This window comes from Gopherus evgoodei, chromosome 18 (assembly GCF_007399415.2).
Source record: "Gopherus evgoodei ecotype Sinaloan lineage chromosome 18, rGopEvg1_v1.p, whole genome shotgun sequence".
NCBI classification, from domain to species: domain Eukaryota; kingdom Metazoa; phylum Chordata; order Testudines; family Testudinidae; genus Gopherus; species Gopherus evgoodei.
In genome coordinates, this window is record NC_044339.1 from 812,548 (window position 1) to 832,370 (window position 19,823).

The 19,823-nt window shown below is 48.5% G+C and overlaps 1 protein-coding gene across 5 annotated transcripts in view; it reads right to left on the bottom strand.

The window, feature by feature from the left end:
- ECE1 (endothelin converting enzyme 1) overlaps positions 1-19,823 on the bottom strand; it is a 131,780-nt gene that overhangs the window by 42,853 nt on the left and 69,104 nt on the right. For 4 of the 5 annotated variants that reach the window (XM_030537452.1, XM_030537453.1, XM_030537455.1 and 1 more), the window contains 5 exons: positions 17,596-17,737; positions 16,536-16,748; positions 5,123-5,247; positions 3,286-3,432; positions 2,984-3,049 (listed from right to left, as the gene is read on the bottom strand). In XM_030537452.1, the coding sequence (XP_030393312.1) occupies positions 2,984-3,049; positions 3,286-3,432; positions 5,123-5,247; positions 16,536-16,748; positions 17,596-17,737 (693 nt within the window). The remainder of the gene's footprint in view (positions 1-2,983; positions 3,050-3,285; positions 3,433-5,122; positions 5,248-16,535; positions 16,749-17,595; positions 17,738-19,823) is intronic. The other variant, XM_030537454.1, reaches the window with a different exon arrangement.

Below are 19,823 nucleotides of genomic sequence, written 5' to 3' on the forward strand. Positions count from 1 at the left end.
AAAGGTCCATTTAGCCCAGTATCCTGTCTACCGACAGTGGCCAATGCTGGGTGCCCCAGAGGGAGTGAACCTAACAGGCAATGATCAAGTGATCTCTCTCCTGCCATCCATATCCATCCTCTGACAAACTGAGGCTAGGGACACCATTCCTTACCCATCCTGGGCAATAGCCATTTATGGACTTAACCACCATGAATTTATCCAGTTCTCTTTTAAACGCTGTTATAGTCCTAGCCTTCACGACCTCCTCAGGCAAGGAGTTCCACAAGCTGATTGTTCGCTGTGTGAAGAAGAACTTCCTTTTATTTGTTTTAAACCTGCTGCCCATTAATTTCATTTGGTGGCTCCTAGTTCTTATATTATGGGAATAAGGAAAAGTTATTTACTTATCTACTTTCTCCACATCACTCATGATTTTATATACCTCTATCATATCCCCCCTTAGTCTCCTCTTTTCCAAGCTGAAAAGACCCAGCCTCTTTAATCTCTCCTCATATGGGATCCACTCCAAACCCCTAATCATTTTAGTTGCCCTTCTCTGAACCTTTTCTAGTGCCAGTATATCTTTTTTGAGATGAGGAGACCACATCTGTACGCAGTATTCAAGATGTGGGCGTACCATTGGTTTATATAAGGGCAATAATATATTCTCCGTCTTGTTCTCTATCCCCTTTTTAATAATGTCTAACATCCTGTTTGCTTTTTTCACTCCTGCTGCACACTGCATGGACGTCTTCAGAGAACTATCCATGAAGACTCCAAGATCTTTTTCCTGACTCGTTGTAGCTAAATTAGCCCCCATCATATTCTATGTATAGTTGAAGTTATTTTTTCCAATGTGCATTACTTTACATTTATCCACATTAAATTTCATTTGCCATTTTGTTGCCCAATCACTTATTTTTTTTGAGATCTTTCTGAAGTTCTTCACAGTCTGCTTTGGTCTTAACTATCTTGAGTAGTTTAGTATCATCTGCAAACTTTGCCACCTCACTGTTTACCCCTTTCTCCAGATCATTTGAATAAGTTGAATAGGATTGGTCCTAGGACTGACCCTTGGGATACACAACTAGTTACCCCTCTCCATTTTGAGAGTTTACCATTAATTCCTACCCTTTGTTCCCTGTCTTTTAGCCAGTTTTCAATCCATGAAAGGACCTTCCCTTTTATCCCATGACAACTTAATTTATGTAAGAGCCTTTGGTGAGGGGCCTTGTCAGAGGCTTTCTGGAACTCTAAGTACACTATGTCCACTGGATCCCCCTTGTCCACAAGTTTGTTGACCCCTTCGAAGAACACTAATAGATCAGTAAGACATGATTTCCCTTTACAAAAACCATATTGACTTTTGCCCAACAATTCATGTTCATCTATGTGTCTGACATTTTATTCTTTATTATTGTTTCAACTAATTTGCTCAGTACTGACGTTAGACTTACCGGTCTGTAACTTCCGGGATCACTTCTAAAACTCGTTTTAAATATTGGCGTTACATTAGTTATCTTCCAGTCACTGATTACAGAAGCCGATTTAAAGGACAGATTACAAACCATAGTTAATAGTTCCGCAACTTCACATTTGAGTTCTTTCAGAACTCTTGGGTGAATGCCATCTGGTCCTGGTGACTTGTTAATGTTGAGTTTATCAATTAATTCCAAAACCTCCTCTAGTGACACTTCAATCTGTGACAGTTCCTCAGATTTGTCACCTACAAAAGCCGGCTCAGGTTTGGGAATCTCCCTAACATTCTCAGCCATGAAGACTGAAGCAAAGAATCCATTTAGTTTTGGATTTTATCATCTTTAAGTGCTCCTTTTGTAACTCGATCCTCCAGGGGCCCCATTGGTTGTTTAGCAGGCTTCCTGCTTCTGGTGTACTTAATAAACATTTTGTTATGACCTTCTGAGTTTTTGGCTAGCTGTTCTTCAAACTCCTCTTTGCCTTGCCTATGTTTAATCTTTTATCCACAGCGGGCTGGAAATAAACCCTCCCTGCATAACTCCTCTCCCATTCCCCAGCTCCAGCTCCTGCTGAGAGGGTAAGTTTCTGCCTCCTCCACAATGCATAGCTGATAGAACGCTGTTTGTTTTCCCTCATCCACATCCACGCACTCTCTTGTCCTGTCTGCAGGAGATCAGCTTAGCATGGCAGGAGAATAGCTCTCTCCAGGCCCATAGTCAGAGGAGACCGTCCTCCCTCCCCATCTCTAGGAGCCTGAGCACATAGAATATTAGGGTTGGAAGGGACCTTAGTAGATCATCTAGCCCAACCCCCTGTTCAAAGCAGGACCAATCCCCACACAGAATTTTATCCCAGTTCCCTAAATGGCGTCCTCACGGACTGAACTCACAACCCTGGGTTTAGCAGGCCAATGCTCAAACCACTGAGTTATCCCTCCCCCCCGTCATAAATCAGAGATGCTCAGAGAGGCAGAATCTACTCTTCCTGCAGCTCTACAGGAAGCTGGTCTGCGTGCACAAAACTAATGCCTCCCAGATGTCTGCTTTATAGGAAATGGCAGGTTTAATCACAGGAATGCAACTCTCACCCAAGAGGAGTTGTCACTGGCCAAAATCACTACCAGGCATACTCTGCTAGCTTGTTTTCTTCTCCCTTTTCATTTAAGATCCACTAGTTCATGAGGCTGGAACATGGAGGTAGAGTAGAAGCCAGAGTTAGGGAAGTTATGTTGCTGAGCAGAGAGGTTGCCAGCATGGGGTGCAGTGAGCTGTTAGAATCCCATCTCCTCTAAAATGCCAGCATCATGTCCCATCTTGCACCTGGAGCTGGGCACCCTCCACAAATGGGGAAGGATGGGTCACTGATGGTGGTTCCTGGGCTGAGAGTGAAGGTGAATAATACGCACAAAGTCTTTCTGGTGCTCAAACAGATGGATCTTGCAGGGAACAGGCATTAAGTAGCCCTTAATTGCTAAACTGAGCCCATGCTGCAAGGAAGAACATGAGAGGAGATGGATGCATACCTTCTCATTCTCCGTTTTGTTCAGGTAGTAATCTCTGGAAGGTAACCCGAGTCCCGACTGGTCTACCTGAAGAATAAATGGAGCAGGAATGAACATGGTGCACAGCATGGAGAAAGATAAGAGTGTGGCGATGGTACAAGCAAAGCCCCTGTAGCCAAGTGACTTGGCTCTCACTACAGGGGGGCACTGCTGAGTTGTTACCCCAGTGAAACAAGATCATGGAAAGTGAGGAAAGGACCCAGCTCGTCTTTCAACTGAACATTGTCAGGACTATCTGTCAGGAATGAGGCTGTTGCACTCACCTGGATGATGTTGCTGTTGGAGTTCTTGGAGTCAGCGCTCACGTAGACAGAGAAGAAGGGTGAGGTGTGGTAGTACGCCATGACCTCCTGCAGGGTCTTGTTGAAGTTATCTTTGTCCCAGGGACCCGTGATATTCCAGCCACCGAGCTGAGAAAAGAGAACCGCACACAGATGGGTGGGATAGGGTCCTAGAAGTGCAGAGGAGGGGTCTTGTTTCCTGTTAAGGAGATAGTGCAAGGGACTGGTTGCACCACCTACAGCTGAGCAAAGGAGGAAAACTCATGGGAGCATGGATCAAACACAGACTGCTAACTGGATTTTTAGTGGCCAGGTTGCTGCTTTCTGCCTTGAGGAGTCTGTATCCTGACTCCTCTCCTGCCCCTGCCTTCCTATGCAAAGCAGTGGTCTTGACAAATGAATGAAAGTCCAGTCTATATTTCTCCAAAGAAGGGACACTCTGGGGCAGTGTTTAAAGTGCTGTTGTCATGGACATGCAAAAACAATTCTGATTAGCCAGCCATTTGCTGAAGGGTGCACGATAGCAGTAATGCCTGGGGACCCCTCCCTCCGATTAGCTGCTTTCCCCCCCCCTTGCCCGCCTCCCGAGGAAGAGCAGCCAATCACAGCGGATGCAGGAACCAGGTCGAGCTCTTCTCTGCCCCCCTAATAGCTGACATAGTTCTCATGGAAAAGGATGCAGGAGGAAAAGAGCCCAGCAGCTCAGGGCAGCTCCCTGCTTCTACCTCCATCTTTCCTGTGAACAACGGACTGGCTTCTTTGTTCCCAGCCCCCACACTGCACCCAGCCTGGGAAGGGGCAGAGGGGGTGAAGAGCCCCTGGAGCTGCTGGGAGAGCTCAGGGGACAACTGATGTAGAGGCAGAACTGATGGTGGGTCTGGAGGAGGCAGAATGACTGTGGGGGCTGCGGAGCACAGGGTTGATTTTGGGCAGGGAGACAGGCAAATATTGATGATTGACCCCGTGGGTTTTTCAGACCACTTTAAGCACTGCAATCAGGTAGCCAGGGTCCAAAATTTTTCCTGACTCTCAGTAATTATATGGGGTGTATAAGACTCTGTGTTGGCTGTATTCTGGTCCAATTGGAATCAATGGTAGACCTTCCCTTCACTTTAATGAGAACAGAGATAGAACAGTGCTGCTGCATTTGAAAATCCATACTTGGGCACTTTGGTTTTGCCAGGAAGAGTCCATGTCCTAGGTGGACATATGTCCTGTTGGACAGTATCCTGAGGAGGAAGGTGGGGATGTGTCTCCTCCTTCAGACCCATTGCAGACTTGAACACTGAAGATACTGGGTGAGATTTTCAAAGGAACAAATAGCAGCTAGGTGTCTAACTCCCATGGACAGTCAATGGGGGCTAGGCACCTAAGTGCCTTTGAAAATCTCTCTCACCATTTGCACCCTTGCATGGTTCAGCCTACCTGCTATAACATCTGCCAAAGCCATGGAAGATGCAGACACGCTGAACTGAGGTTACTGTAGGGTAGCCCTTTAGGAGGTGACCTCCCTGAGGTTGGAATGGCCCACATAGGGCATCTGGACACTAGGAGTAGTCCATGCCCCTGATACAGAGAGGTAAGACAGACCATTCCAGGCCATTTAGCTTGTACTGCACAATTATTAGAGATGCAAACCAGTTGTCTTGGGGTTTACATCAAGAATGGGACTATACGTGGAGATTCTGGCAGAGGGAGTATCCAGGCACCGCTGTGGGAACCTGCAGCCTTGCCAGTCCCAGCCATCAGTGCTGTGGGAACTGGTGTATGAATGGTGGAACCCCCAGCCTCTTCAGGCACTTTGAGGGAAAGGGATTACCTTCTCAATCAGCTCCATCAGTGGTTTGGCCTTCAGCTCCTCGATCTTGGTCTCGTTCATGCAGGACTGGTAATAGCGCTGGGCCTTGCGCTCGGCCTCGCTGGACACATTTGATGTGGTGTTTTCTGTAAGACAAGCCGGGCACGGGGCTAGAAAGACTCCATCTGAGCCAGAGGAGGGATGCTGATGATTCCATGTCACCCCAAGCATTGCTGTTTAGGAGGGACAGACTGTACTTTGTAAGAAAAGCAGTGCTTAACTAGCAATGAAAGAGGAACTGGGGCTCAAGCAACTTTTTTACATTCATAAGTGATGCAGCAAGCCCACAGGTGCCGGGGCTCTGAACCGCCAGGCACAGAGGTGCCGGGGCTCTGAACCGCCAGGCACAGAGGTGCCGGGGCTCTGAACCGCCAGGCACAGAGGTTAGGGTTTCCAACTTTCTAATCACACCAAGTTGAACACCCCTGCCTCGCCCCTTCTCCAAGGCCCTGCCCCCACTTGCTCCATCCTCCTTCCCTCTCTCCCACCCTCACTCACTTTCACTGGGATGGGGTTGCAGTGCAGGGTGGGTGTGAGGGCTCCAGCTGGGGTTGTGGAATCTGGGCTGGGGTTGGGGATGAGGGGTTTGGGGTGCAGGAGGGGGCTCCGAGCTGGGGCAGGGAGTTGGGGTGCGGGAGGGGGGTGAGGGCTCTGGTTGGGGTTGTGGGCTCTGGAATGGGGCTGGAGATGAGGAGCTTGCAGTGCAGAAGGGGGTTCAGGGTTGGGGCAGCGGGTTGGGGTGTGGGAGAGGGTGCAGGGTGCCGGTGGCACTTACCGTAGCTCCCAGGAAGTGGCCACCAGGTCCCTGCAGTCTCTATGCAGATGTGCAGCCAGGGAGGCTCTGCATGCTGCCCTCGGGCCCGCATGCACCGCCCCCACAGTTACCGTTAGTCACAGTTCCCGGCCTACGGGAGCTGCGGAGCTGGCACTGGGGCGGAGGCAGCACGTGGAGCCTCCCTGGGCACTCATGTGTCTAGGGGCCGTAGGGACCTGATAGCCACTTCCGGAAGCCGCACAGAGCCAGGGTAGGCAGGGAACCTGCCTTAGCCCTGGGCGCCTGCTGCGCCGTGACTGGATTTTTAACGGCCTGGTCAGCGGTGCCGACCGGAGCTACCAGGGTCCCTTTTCGAGCAGGTGTTCTGGTCAAAAATCAGACATCTGGCAACCCTACCAAAGGGGCCGGGGCTCTGACCTGCCAGGCCCAGAGGGGCCGGGGCTCTGAACTGCCAGGTGCAGAGGTACTGGGGCTCAGCCCTGCATAAATTAAGCACAGAAGAAAGGTAGCCTCCCCACACTCTCTCTCTCTGAAGAGCTCTCCCAGTCCAATGTATTTTAATGGAATGAAAGTATCCCCCCCTCCCTCAATATCCCCATTTATAGCTTTCAAGTGCTGGCAGGGCCACAGTTCTCCAGGAAGGCTCTCTGTTTCCCAAAGGTCATCTTTGATTTGGAGTCCCCAGTCTTCCACCTCCTCCGACTTCAGAGACTGATCCTTGGGAAAACAATCCCCCATTGCTCCCACAAGCCTTGCCTGCACTGAGTGTTTTTTTTTAAGTCCTCCCGCTCCATTGCTCTAGCCCCAGTGGGAAACCCCTACTGCCTTATAGTGATCTTTCTGAGGGGAAATGGGGGGTAGATACTAAGGACTGCCAGCCGAAGTAACAGAGCTCCTCTTCAACCAGCAGTCCTATTTATTGTCCCCAACGGTCCCTCCTGCTGAGAGTGACAGGGACTGGGGCAGCCAGATTAAACAGCAGAGGTTATTCTAATAACCTAGGATGAGAGGAAAACTGCTCCCATAAGCCTGTTCTCATCTCGGTTACTAGGCAGCTAGTTACACGCACAGCTGAAGCCCATATGCTGCTGGGGGCCATTGTTTCCCTAATGGAACTCTGCATCCAGAGAAGAGGAGGACGTGGGGCAGTGAAGACAGCGCTGGCCAGACAATAAGGTAGATGTAACCAAGTCAGGGAGACCCATCATTCAGTGGCTGGGCTTGGCATACATGAATCCCACATGCAACCCCAGCAGTACTTCAAGTGACTCCCTGTTTGTAGACAGCAGTCTGTTAGGTGAGCCTTCCCTGCAAACACCAGTGGGATCTGGGCTAAGGCCTGTATCAGCTGGAAGGTGCTTTTTGCATAACAGAGAGTGAGCAAGATGCTGCTTGTTAAGAAATGTTTGCAACACACATCCTTGGTAAAGGGAGAAGGAAGAAATTGTTTAGAAGACCCTTCTGGATGGTAAGCTGACTCTGAAGTTACCACTTGTTTACTGGAGATGGAGACGCCCAGCGTTCAAATCTCTTAAAAGGCCCCCCCACTGGACACCCATAGAAAAGGCAATGTAGAAGGCAGTATCTTACACAGAAAGACCACCAATTACCTCTACGCTGGGCCCTAGCTCCAAATCTATCTAAACACGGCACTGCAGACTGTGCTGGCATGAGCTCAAGTGTGATGTCCCCTTGAGAACTCCCATTGGCATCAGAGGAAGAGCAGGTGAACTGTGATGGAAACCCGCTTGACTGGAGATGGTGGGAGGAGTGCACTCTGAGCAATGGAGAGTCACCTTGGAAGGGTTCTCAGGCTCCAGGGGTGATGAATGCCAGCAGAAGCTAGAGTGGCAGGGCAGGGAGAGGCCTGGCAGCAGCTGGACTGATGGAGTGGCTCCAGCGGGAGCAAAGCCAGGCTGTGCTGCACGAGATGTGGCTGACCTGGCTTCATTGGTTTGAACTGCTGCATGTGCATGTGGGAGTGAAGGGGTTGGGCTCCATTCCTGGAGCCTGGCTGGGGCTGCCTCATTTTTAGACTCTGTTCATGAACAAAGGCCTTGGCATTTGTGTCAGAACATGTTGCAATTTAAAGGCATCACCATGGGAGGTTGAGAAGCCCAGGAGATTTCTATTGCAGCTCAATTTCCTGCTTCAGCGGAGTCCTGTCTTCAGAGATAATCCAGTCCTTGGCTACCAAGGCTTCAGAGGCCATAGAGGCAGTTCCTCATGTCACCCCACCTCAACTGCACTGGCTGATGACAGCTGGATGCAGGCGGGGCCTGCCTACCCTCCGTACTGTGACTGAGTGGAACATGCTGATTCCATCTGTGGTTTAGGAGTGGGGTATTCAGACTCTGTTCCTGAACCAGGGCTCTGAACTCAGTCTGCCCTCCTTCCTCCCCATCTGTGCACAAGAGCATGCCAGAATGCACCACATGACATGAAAGCCACTCCCTGTCGTGCTCTCCCCAGTGGAAGAGAGCATGGGAAAGTGGATTTCCCTGGCCAGTGCTCACCCTGCTACTCAACACAGCAGGCAACAGGGTGAATCATGGATGGGCTGATGTGCGTTAAGCAACAGCTGCATCGGGGCCTGCTTTCACTTAACACAAGCCTGGCCCTCACCAATGAAGGCCTTTGTCCACTGGAGCGGAAAGGACAGGAGGCATGTAGCAGGTCTACAGAGGTGTGGGGCAGAGAGAGTTATCAAACCTCTGACAGCACAGAGCTCTCCCTGAGGGCTAGGAAGGAAGTCAGGGAGCTAGTAGCCAAACATTTGCACATCTGTGTGCTAGAAAAACCAAACACAACCCATTTGTATGAGCTGGAAAAAGCCAGATCTGGGAAAGACTCTCAGAGCCCAGGGAACACAGTGCTCCAATTGCCATGGGAACCCCTTCCCAGCACCAGGCCCACACCAGCAACTTTGCCTGGGAAGTGGCAATCGAGGGAGCTCTTTGTTGTGTAGTTTCATCTGCTGCTGGAGATGCCACCAGGGCATTCAAAGTTCAGCAATTCCAACCTGCCAAAATGGGGCGCTAATTTGTGTCTCTGGCTGCCTGGTCCTGTCTCCCCACACTGCAGAGGCAGGGCTCTCCCTCTGGAGAAGCAAGACAAGGAAAGCAAAACAAAAGGCCTTTCCCAGAAGCCCTTGAAAGTTCTGCAGATGGGTTGGCTCCTGTTGTTGAACTGACCATAAGTGCACTATGTTCCCAGGGCTAGGTTTCTTCTTAGCTCTCATTTATTTGCATAATAAGATCCACATGTTTGCAAGCAGCTCCTTGAAAGACAGATAATAAACTCTCCCTCAGGCCAGAGCAAGATAATTAGGACAGCCCTGAAAAAGGAAGCCATAAAAGCGTAGGTCTGTTCTGAGCAGCCATCCACTAGTCAAAGGGACATGCACACACTTTCTTTGAGATTTAGGCCTATAGTCTGGGCAGCTTTATAACCAATTGAAATCCACCAGGAAACATCCTTTGAATAACCTAACCTGTCAACTATAAAAGATTTTTAAATTAAATGGACAAAGAGCTAGAACACTACAGGGAACAATTTTGCACTGGTCTTTCTGGACTGGATGAATGGCATTGCCCAATAGATGTTTTCTGTTTCTAGCTTCTACAATCTGTTAAGATTCCCTCCCCTAGAACTCCATCACTCTGTCAACCTAAAGCCTACATCTGGGGCGGGGTGGGGGGAACCCACAGGCAAGACCTACTGAATGCAGGACTGCAGCCTGCAAAGTAGTGATACTGTCCACTATGACCTTTACAAACAACAGAACGTGAGCTCCTACTGCAATGCTGTGGCAAAAAGCACTAATGGAATCCTTGGATGTGTCAACAATGCAATGAGTCAGAGCTGGGAGGTAATTTTACCTCTCTGTTCAGCATTAGTGAGACCAATAATTGAATGCTGCATCCAGTTCTGATGTCTATGTTTTAAAAAGAATATTGAAAAATTAGGAGAGGATATAGAGCAGAACCACAAAAATGATTAGAAAGTTGGATACAACGCTTTACAGGGAGAGATGGAAGACGCTCCATCTGTTTAGCTTATCAGAAAGAAGTGACTTGGTGTTTTCTTCTTGTGAAGCTGTTCATACCAGCAACTAAAGGGCTTTTTAATCTAGCACAGAAAGGCAGAACAAGAACAAATGAATGTAAATTAAATCCAGATGTATTCAAATAAGAAATAAGGCACACACATTTAACTGGAAAGGTGATTAACCACTAGATCCAACTCCCAAGGAGAATGGTGGATTCTCCAATTTAAATCTGCAAATCAAGACTGGATCCATTCTGGGAGATGCTTTAGTCAAGCACAAATTATTGGGCTCATTACAGGGGCAACTGAGTGGAATTCTCTGGCCTGAAATCTATGAAAATAACTCCACTGGCCACACTGCAGGCACCCCCCCAAGAAAGGCTGGTGTAACCCAGAGTCCGTTTAGCTTCAAATCCCTTTAGAAATTGCCTCACATCCACCCTTCCTATAGTAGGACAGACAATCAGCAATGAGGACAGTTAGGGGTGGGGTAGAAAATGTATCAAAAAGGATATGAACAAGGGAGAATGCGAATGATTTAAATGCCCCCCATCCCTCCTTTCAGGCAAAGAGGAGATTTTATGTGTTGTAAATAAGGGAAGCATTCAGTTTAAGAACTAATCTAGAAAATAAAGATAGTGAGAACAAGGAGGCTGTAGAGCAATACAAGTAATAAATAATAATAAACAACAGAAGCCTCACCACGTTAAGGCTATGTTTGCTTGCAATATATGATTCAGTCACTAGATGGCTCTATGTGATACAAAATGTTCCAAACAGGGAGCCAAAGGCCCTGGTAAATAACAGAGATCGATCTGGACCCCAGGCTGGGTGGAAGCTTGATTATGTAAATGTATTTAATAAATGCATCCCATCTAAGATAAATTGTGGCTACATTCTATATATTCTTAGGGCTCTTTCCAGCAGAGAAGAACTCACCTACAGCCTGTAACAGTCATGGAATGAGTGGGCTTGTATGTATGGATACAACAAATAGAATAAAATCAAACAGAATAAAATTCTGTGGATTACTGGAACTTTGTGGGAGTGGGGTAACCATATGCTCATACCTTCCATCTTTAGGAAGGAGTTGCCTTCTGCAACCTAACTAAACTTTGAGGTGCTCTTTTGAACTGTGTAGCACATGTCCCTTATAGGCACCAAAAAAGGCCAGTAGCCTCACCTGGGATAAATTCCTTAGTGGCTAATCCCAGTTACAGAAGACTGACAAACAGGTTCCCAAGCTAGCTCTGACTTCCTGCTGCCTGTTCTGAATTGGTTTCACTGCTACCTAAAATTTACTCACAAGCCACTTCAATGGTGCCAGACATAACAGTTTGTGATTTGGGGGGCATTTCTTGCCAAGACCCCAGAAGCCATGGACACCATGTAGGTCTAGGGCAGCAATGGGAGTCTTGTCTCCAGCACATATGTTTGTTATTAGCACTGCCGGTTTAATTTAACATTAACAGGTCGGATTTCGCCGATGGCCGCAACCACCCTGAAATGTTATAACTAATGTTTTGCTCTGTGGTATAACTGGATTTTGTTTTAGATTAGAGATCTGCAGTGATTATACAAACCCCAGATGGGGCAACTGGAACCTGCCTTCAAGTTTTTAATATCTCAGGTCCCTTTACATTAAAAAAACAATCTTATGCAGAACTGCTCTGCTGGATGCTAGAACCCTTTTCAGTCCACTTGGTATGTGGCATATCCACTGTGACCCCGACACTAAGTGCAAAACGTACCCTGCAGTCTACAATGGCTCAGAGACTAGAGGAACACAACTCTGTACCACACCCCTCCAATGAAGCAAAGACTTCCTCACTATCCTCCTACAGATAATTAACCTCAGAACCAGCCCGGTTCTTTGAGTCAATAGCACTGATAAGGACCCATTTGTTTGCTCAAAGTCTGCACAAACACTGCCCTGAGGGCTGCAGCTGTACAGATGCAATTTCCCCACTTCTTTCACACGCTGAGAGCACGCAGCGATTAGCATGGATTTATGATAAAGCCCATGGGAGCCATCAGCACCCAGCTGCAGGTAGCTCTCTCTTGTCTGGTTCAAAGTCACTTCCCTGTTTTTCCTTGGCAGCCCTACTCTTAGCACAATGCCTTGGCTCAGAAAGCTGCACATGGCAAGGAGGAGTTGTTCAGATTAGAAATCAACAACACAATCGTGGGCAGTCACAAAGGCTTGGCTTTCTCTGCTGGTGGGACTTTTGCGCCAGCCCAGGTTCATGCCAGGTAGAGCCACACTATGTGGATACATGCCACCAACAGCCAGCACTCCATATCCCCCACCCTCCAGCCCCAATAGGGCCTTGCTGCAAATGTAACTTCATGATTGCTTAGACATTAGGAAAAACTTCTTAACTGTCAGGGTGGTTAAGCACTGGAATAAATTGCTTATGGAGGTTATGAAATCTCCATCATTGGAGATTTTTAAGAGCAGGTTAGACAAAAACCTGTCAGGGATGGTCTAGATAATACTCAGTCCTGCCTGGAGTGCGGGGGACTGGACTAGATGACCTCTCAATGTCGCTTTCAGTCCTATGATTCTATGACGGGAGCCTAGAATGGGGTCCACCCTGTGGAAGAGATGCCAGCTTGCTGCCACCAGGGGGCAACAGAGATGAACCTCTTCTCTCCTCAAGTCAGTTGTACCCTCTCAGCAGGGACACGTGTTTCTTGCATAGACTCACTGCGGTTTGCAGTCATTACCCCGGTGGTTCTCAACCAGGGGTACGCGTATCCCTGCAGTACACAGAGGTCTTCCAGGGGGTACATCAGCTCAGCTAGATATTTGCCTAGTTTTACAACAGGATACGTAAAAAGCACTAGGGAAGTCAGGAAAAACTAAAATGTCATACAGATAATTACTTGTTTATATCACTCTATGTACTATACACTGAAATATAGGTACAATATTTATATTTCAGTTGATTTATTTGATAATTATATGGTAAAAATGTGAAAGTCAGCAATTTGTCAGGAATCATGTGCTGTGACACTTTTGTATTTTATGTCTGATTTTGTAAGCAAGTAGTTTTCAAGTGGGGTGAAACTTGGGGTATGCAAGACAAATCAGACTCCTGAAGGAGGTACAATAGCCTGGAAAGATTAAGAGCTACTGCATTAACCCACCTATTAATTCACGGGGCTGGCTAGCCTAAGCTTGTACAATTCACTGCTGAGATTTTGTGCTAGTTTAGTTGCTCATTATAACATTCCCTGTCCCCATCTAACCTTCCTCTCTGCATTTCTCTCACTGCAAGTTATCCCTATCTTTGGGCAAGAAGATTTCATCATAGAAGGAGGGGGATGCTGCAAGCCCACTCTGTTCCAGAGGAATGAGGGCTACAGGGAAGCATGAGTTACCCTTTCCTCTCCACTACTCACTTTATTACTGGGGTCAAAATTCTGCTCTTGGTCAGGCTGGCTAGCGAGTCTCTCTGGGGAAGCTTGCAAGGAGTTTTAGAGCAGGAAGAGAGAGCATTTGAGCAAGACCGCTTCTGGGTTTGCTGCTGCAAGTGATAAAAGTTCCTCTACTATAATGTGGACCTTGCGACCAGGTGTGCAGGATCCATGCTAGGCTGGAGGTCCCTGGAGGAAGGCAGAGTTATCCTTCTCAGTCTGCTGAGACATCTAAAAGGGGCCCTTTCACCAGCCGTAAACCTGGCAGCAATTTTCCTCCATTCTCCAGACCACCTCTGTGGACAGTGAGGCTGTTGTAAAAAGGGCTGTAGGACAGGAGGAGAACCCCTACTCCTGACACAGACAGCTCCATCTCTGCAGGAGATGTGCTGGAGCAAGCCAAAGGAAAGTGCAGGCGGCCAGAGAAAAGAGATGGCCAGGGTAGATTTGTGCCCTGTAGTTCTATGATCCTACAAAGAAAGCTGCATCGGGTATTGAAATAGTGACACAAGTAGGGCAGCCCCATAGCCACATGACCTACCCCCAAATCCTGTACAGGGGAGACACAAGCAGTCTCCCCTCTGAACCTGCATCAGCACAAGCAACAGCCATAGTGAGCACTGGGCGTTAGCCTGAAGAGACTCTAGTTTTATATGCAGGAAGTTCAATCCAAGGTACTTGACGAGCCTGTGCTAGGGGCAGGTTCTGTCTCAGACTAACTCAATAGGCAAAGCAGGCCCTTCCAATAGGGTTTGGTATCAGGGTTTGCAAATAATGACTGAGAGAGGGAAAGTCCAGAGGTAGTGATTTTCTTAGATGTCCCAGGAGCAAGTGTCTCAGCCATGAGGGCCCTGCAGCCATTGCTATCTTCTCAGCTACCCCAGCAAAACTGAGGCTGTGTCTGCCCAGAGCTGAATGTGGCACTTGAAGTGGGTCAGAACCACAGCTGTATCTCAGAACTGCGGCCTCATACCTCACCTATGTGCCCACATGAAAATGGGTTTGTGGCCAGTCAGCTGGAGCAAACCCATCGAACGCTGGACTGTTGTGTCTGTGTGAGAGCACAAGCTAGGCCTGGAATCCAGAGAGGAGTCCTAGAGTATCCAATAACAGGAACTCAGACTAACGGAGAGTGGGCTTCCTACTGGGCCACTGAATTTCAACACTGCTTCAAGTAAGAGACAAGGAGCTCCGTCCCGGCCAGATACCAAGGAGCTTCCTTAGCCAGGAGTGTCTGGAAGCAAGGACAGAAGATCCTGGCCTGGATTGTTATGCCCCTCAAAACAACTTGGCAGTTCCACATTTGTCTCCCACCTTGGTTAATGAAACAAAGAGGCTCTCTCCACAGTGAGGGGGTGGGACCTCAAATTCACTCTGCAAACTCTCCTCGGTCCCAGACAAAGCGATGAACATAAAAGTCAAAAATTCTGGGGGCATAAAGAAAAATAAATACTAGAAAGATCTGGTTTCCTGGCTGAGCCCACAGACGCCACCTCTGAGCTGTTGGATCATATCCTGCCTTGGCTGGAGCTAGCAAGAGAGAGAGGCTAAACCCTCTGGAGGCTGCCGGAACACAGCATGTGGCAAGCGCTCCCTTAGTGTGCAGGCAGGGAGGTGCCCATGTTCCAAGGCTTAAATCAGAGGACAAAGCCCTGGGAGAATTATAGAGAGCTGCTCACAAGAGGCGTCATGTTTTATGGGATCCTCCATAGCCTCTTGCTCTTCGACACTCCCATCAGGGGGGTGGACGATGCTCCCCTGCAGTTCGGCACCCCCACTGCTTCAGAGTTTCTTCCACCAGCACAAGACTCTTAGTCCCCCAGAGACACTCCCATCTTTCTTTTTGGGCAACTTGTCTCATTCACCCAGGTCCACAGCAGACAGGACCTTTCTACTCAGTAGAGGCATCTCTCTCATCACACCATATCCTCAGAGCTGCAGCGTGCAAAGCCACTCATGCCAGATCCACCTACTTTAAAGGAGTGAGGGCTGGGAGTTGAGCTTTCTTAGTGATGGGTCCTTCAGCTCTGGAATAGCTTGGATATTTGGATCTTCAAGGAATGCTGAGGAGTTCATCTATACTATGGCTATGCCTCCAGCAACCCTGGGACATGTTGCAAGCTTCTGTGCTGGGTGGGGTTAGATCTGTGGGGAGGGGACAGGGGGGAAGCTGTGTATTTTCTAAAAGATCCAGCTCTCAGGTCTCAGTTTCAGGGGGAAGACAGTATACTGCTGGTTAATTTTAATTTTGTTACATGTCAGGGCACCTAGTTCTTTGGATAGGGGCTACTTTTATTAATGTTATGGATAAGATTTTGTCATGGTAAAATTAGGCAAAATTCACTGATCAGCCATGGTAAAAATGTACAGAATCAGGGTATGATCACAGCAACCAAAAATCTCCGCTGGGCGCGGAGGTGTTGACACTGACTGACCTACAGGCTGGACGGCCTGCTGAGGTGAGTCAGGAGGTGAAGGTGGTGCTCCTTCCCTGAGCCCCACTGCCTGGGGCTGAGCCTGAAGAACTCACGGACAACTGTTAAAGTCATGGAATCCGTGACCAAATCATGTCCTTAATTATTGTGGAAACCGAGCAGGAGCAAACACCCAAGCCACTATCCTCTTGTCAACTGACAGATAGCATTGCAATCATCCTCCCCTGGCCCCCCATGTCACCCTGGACCCTTCATTTTTTGGAAGTGAAAGATCCACGAGCCATTTGAATGCAAGGCAGGGTTTGCTTCTGGCGAAGTTAGCACTGGGAAATGATGCTGCAGGGCAGGTCCCACCCAGCTGCAGAACATGCACTTGCAAGAGGTCCCCACAGAAAAAGACTGTCTGGTAGCGCTTGCTTGGTTTCTGGCCCATCTTGCAGCATCAGAGAGCACTGCCCAGATACTATAGTTCTCTTAGGCAATGTTGTAACCTTCACCTCTCTCAGATGGAGTAGGATCTTTACTGTGACCAGCTTATACAGGTTCATGGAGATGGCAAGTCAGCACCCCAGAGTCACAAGGAAGGATCAGCTGAGGGGCATCTCCCCAGTCCCTGGATTCCTGCTGCTTTTCCTCTCCTGCTAGTGAATGGCCACCTTGCCTCATGGGTGGTACATAAGAAGACACTTACCTAGAAGGTGCTTCATGATAGCCTGGTTGTGCTCCCAGAGGTTGTTGAAGGTGCCCCAGCGTGAACGGCCATCGGGCATGGGGTTTCCCTTCATCCACCCACCACAGGCATATTTGAAGAAATCCTCGCAGGGGCTCACTGACCGGTCCAGAGAGCTCAGGATGGAGCTGGTCACGGAGATGCAGGCTTCCGTCAGACACAACTTGGATGGCCCTGAAAGGGAAGGGGCAGAACATCAGACCACAAGCCACTCTGGAGGCATCCAAACAGTTTGGTCTGGTGCCTTGGGTTGAAAACAGAGTTCGCTGGGAAGGCTTCAGCATCAAGGTGGGGCAGAGTCTGAGACAAACCCAAGGGACAAGACACTTTGGTATCTGGGCACATGTACAACTGGACCTTTTGGCTATTTTTCTTGGCAAGTGAGTCTCATTTCCTCCCTCCCTTAGTTAAGGTCTCAGATCCCTTAAAAAAAGGGTGTCTGGGCTCCCAAACTATCCTACAGCAGCTCACTGCAGGGGCAAGCAATGCAGGATGACAGGGCTTAAAGTCACTCCTATTTTACCATGGTGCCACTTCCTACCAGTGCCAGGGACAATCTGGCTGACTATAGAGGCAGAGAAATGTTGCCCTTTAAATTCAGATGGGGTGGGGGGGAGGAGTTCACAAGTTCTTTACACATCTTGTGCTAGGTATGCAAAGCAGCCTTTACTTCCCTCTGCCCCACCCAGAGGAATGCAGTGCTGGTCAAAGAGTTGCCTCATGCCCTAGAAGAGAATGGAATCCTTCTTCCAACCACATTTGTCAGCCTCTCTCAGCCCTGCCCCAGAAAGGCCCTTGCTGCAGAGGAAGGTGGTTTAGCCTTCATTCCCATTTCAAACTGGAGGCCTCTGAGTCTTATAGCAAGGATGCTGATTGTTGCAATGGATTATGTGATCTGACCTGCCCACGAGGGGCTATGCTGTTACCCCGGCTTACTTCCATAGCAGCTGCCATCAGTGCTCTCCACACAGTCATCCTTTACAGCTACCATACATAGATCCCATGCAAATGAAGGACTTACTATCTCTGTACTGGAATCCCAGGGCTAAGACACAGGCCAAGAGGCCGAGTGCCAGAACCACGATCAGGACCAGGAGACGCTTCTCAATGTGAGTGCGTTCTGTCCAGCAACTCCTGCTGTTCCCAGAGCCACGGAAATTTACCTAGGGAGGGAAAAGGAAGAATCAGTCCAATTACTCTCCCATACTGATGACAGGAATGTCTGCACCTTCCCACTAGGTCAATATCCCTTGAACTGGGGCTACGAAGAAAAACATCGCCTCATCACATTTTTCTGTTTCTATAGACTTGTATTTTAAGCGACACTGTTCATATCCTCCCCTGCCAGCCCTCCCAGCAGACATGCCAGTGATGGAAGGTAACTGGGGTAGTTTATTTTAAATGGTCTGAAAACTCGTCACTTATTTCTCATGCAACAGGAGCTGTGTTACATGAAGACAGTGCTGTACAGAGGTTGCTATAAACAAGTCACTCGCAGGTCAGCAAAGCTCCAGATTGTTTGGGGAAGGTTGATAGAAGGAGGGGGAAGAGCCCATGTAAAGCTTGTGAACTGGAAAGAACTCTGCACTAACCAGAAATCCTAACAGGAAGGGAGGCACAATCAGAGGAAATGCACCCAGAACACTGGAAATTGGAATATTTCAGACCTTGGCAAGTCTAGAGCCATCATCACCTGTTCCCAGTCAGACGTGTTTGGGTAGTTTTCATTAGCCGGGTGAGGAGGAGTTTCCAGGAGCTTTACTGGCACTTGGAAAATTCAGGCCCAGCTCCCTTGCCCAATAGGTGCTCCAAGCCAGAGATGGATGAACTTGTGTATTTTGTTACCTCCATGCTGTTACCTAAACATTTCCATTTGACTGGAAGTCAGATAAAGGAAAGACTGGAGAATAGGATGCACAGGATGGCTTTGCAAAGCTCCCTGCTGGTTCATGAGTAATTGATTGGGCAAATCCCTTTACTTCAATGCAATGGAAGGCTTTATCCTAATGTGGGCCACATAAGAATATAGGGACGGGGTATTATTGTGCTGCAGCACTGAATAAAAAATCCTGGAGCCCAGAGATGGAGGAGACCTATTAGGGCACCAGTGTTCCCAGGCAGTATTGTTTCCTGTATTACTTCTTCTGTTGTCACCCCTTGCTTAGGGGGAAGGTTGATCTAGTGCCCTGGCATTCAAGACATGGGTTCAATTCCTGCTACTTAACACGTTTGCAAAAAATATCCAGAGTGAGTAAATCCAGGGTCTTGATTTCACAGCAATGCAAACTATTTCCATGTAGCCTGCTTGGGACTGAGCTCTGCTGGTGGGTATGGGGATAGTGCCATACGGATCACTACAGCTATGCTAACATATGCCAGCTGAGGTGCTGACCCACCAAGCTTAACTGTGGAACAGATTTTTTTTTTAAATCCCTGTGTTGGTTTTCTTGACAGTACCACCTATCCCAGAGGGGAAGGATAATCCAGCGATTAGAGTGCTGGCCATAGGGAGCCCAGGTTTAGCTCCCTGTTTTGTCACAGGCTTCCTGTGTCACCTTGGCTAAATCATTTAGGGCATGTCTACACTGCATGCAAAGGTGACCTCTTAACTCAGGTCTGGTCTACACTGGGGTGGGGCAGGGGGGATATCAACCTAAGATACACTTCAGCTACGAGAACAGCGTAGCTGAAGTCGATGTATTTTAGGTCAATTTATCTCGCGTCCTCATGGCGCAGGGTCGACTACCACCGCTCCCCTGTCGACTCTGCTTCTGCCTCTCACCATGGTGGAGTACAGGAGTCGACAGCAGAGCGATCAGGGATCGATTTATCGCATCTACTACCCGCCGATCCGGCAGGTAATGTAGAGGTACCCTCAGATTAGCTAACTGGGGTTAAAATAGCAGTGAAGACACAGTAACTTGGCAGCTGGAGTTCGATCTCAGGCTGCCCTATAGATTTTAACTTGAGCTGCTAACACAAATTAAAAGCATCAGAGGGGCAGCCGTGCTAGTCTGGATCTGTAAAAAGGGACAAAGAGTCCTGTGGCACTTTATAGACTAACAGACGGATTGGAGCATAAGCTTTCATGGGTGAATACCCACTTCGTCAGATGCATGATGAGATGCTGCATCTTCACTGCTATTTTAAGCTGAGCTGGCTAATCTGAGTTAATAACATACCTTTTCTTTTGGTGTAGACATGCCCTTAGTCTCTCTGTGCCTCAGCTGAATGAGGGGAATAATCACT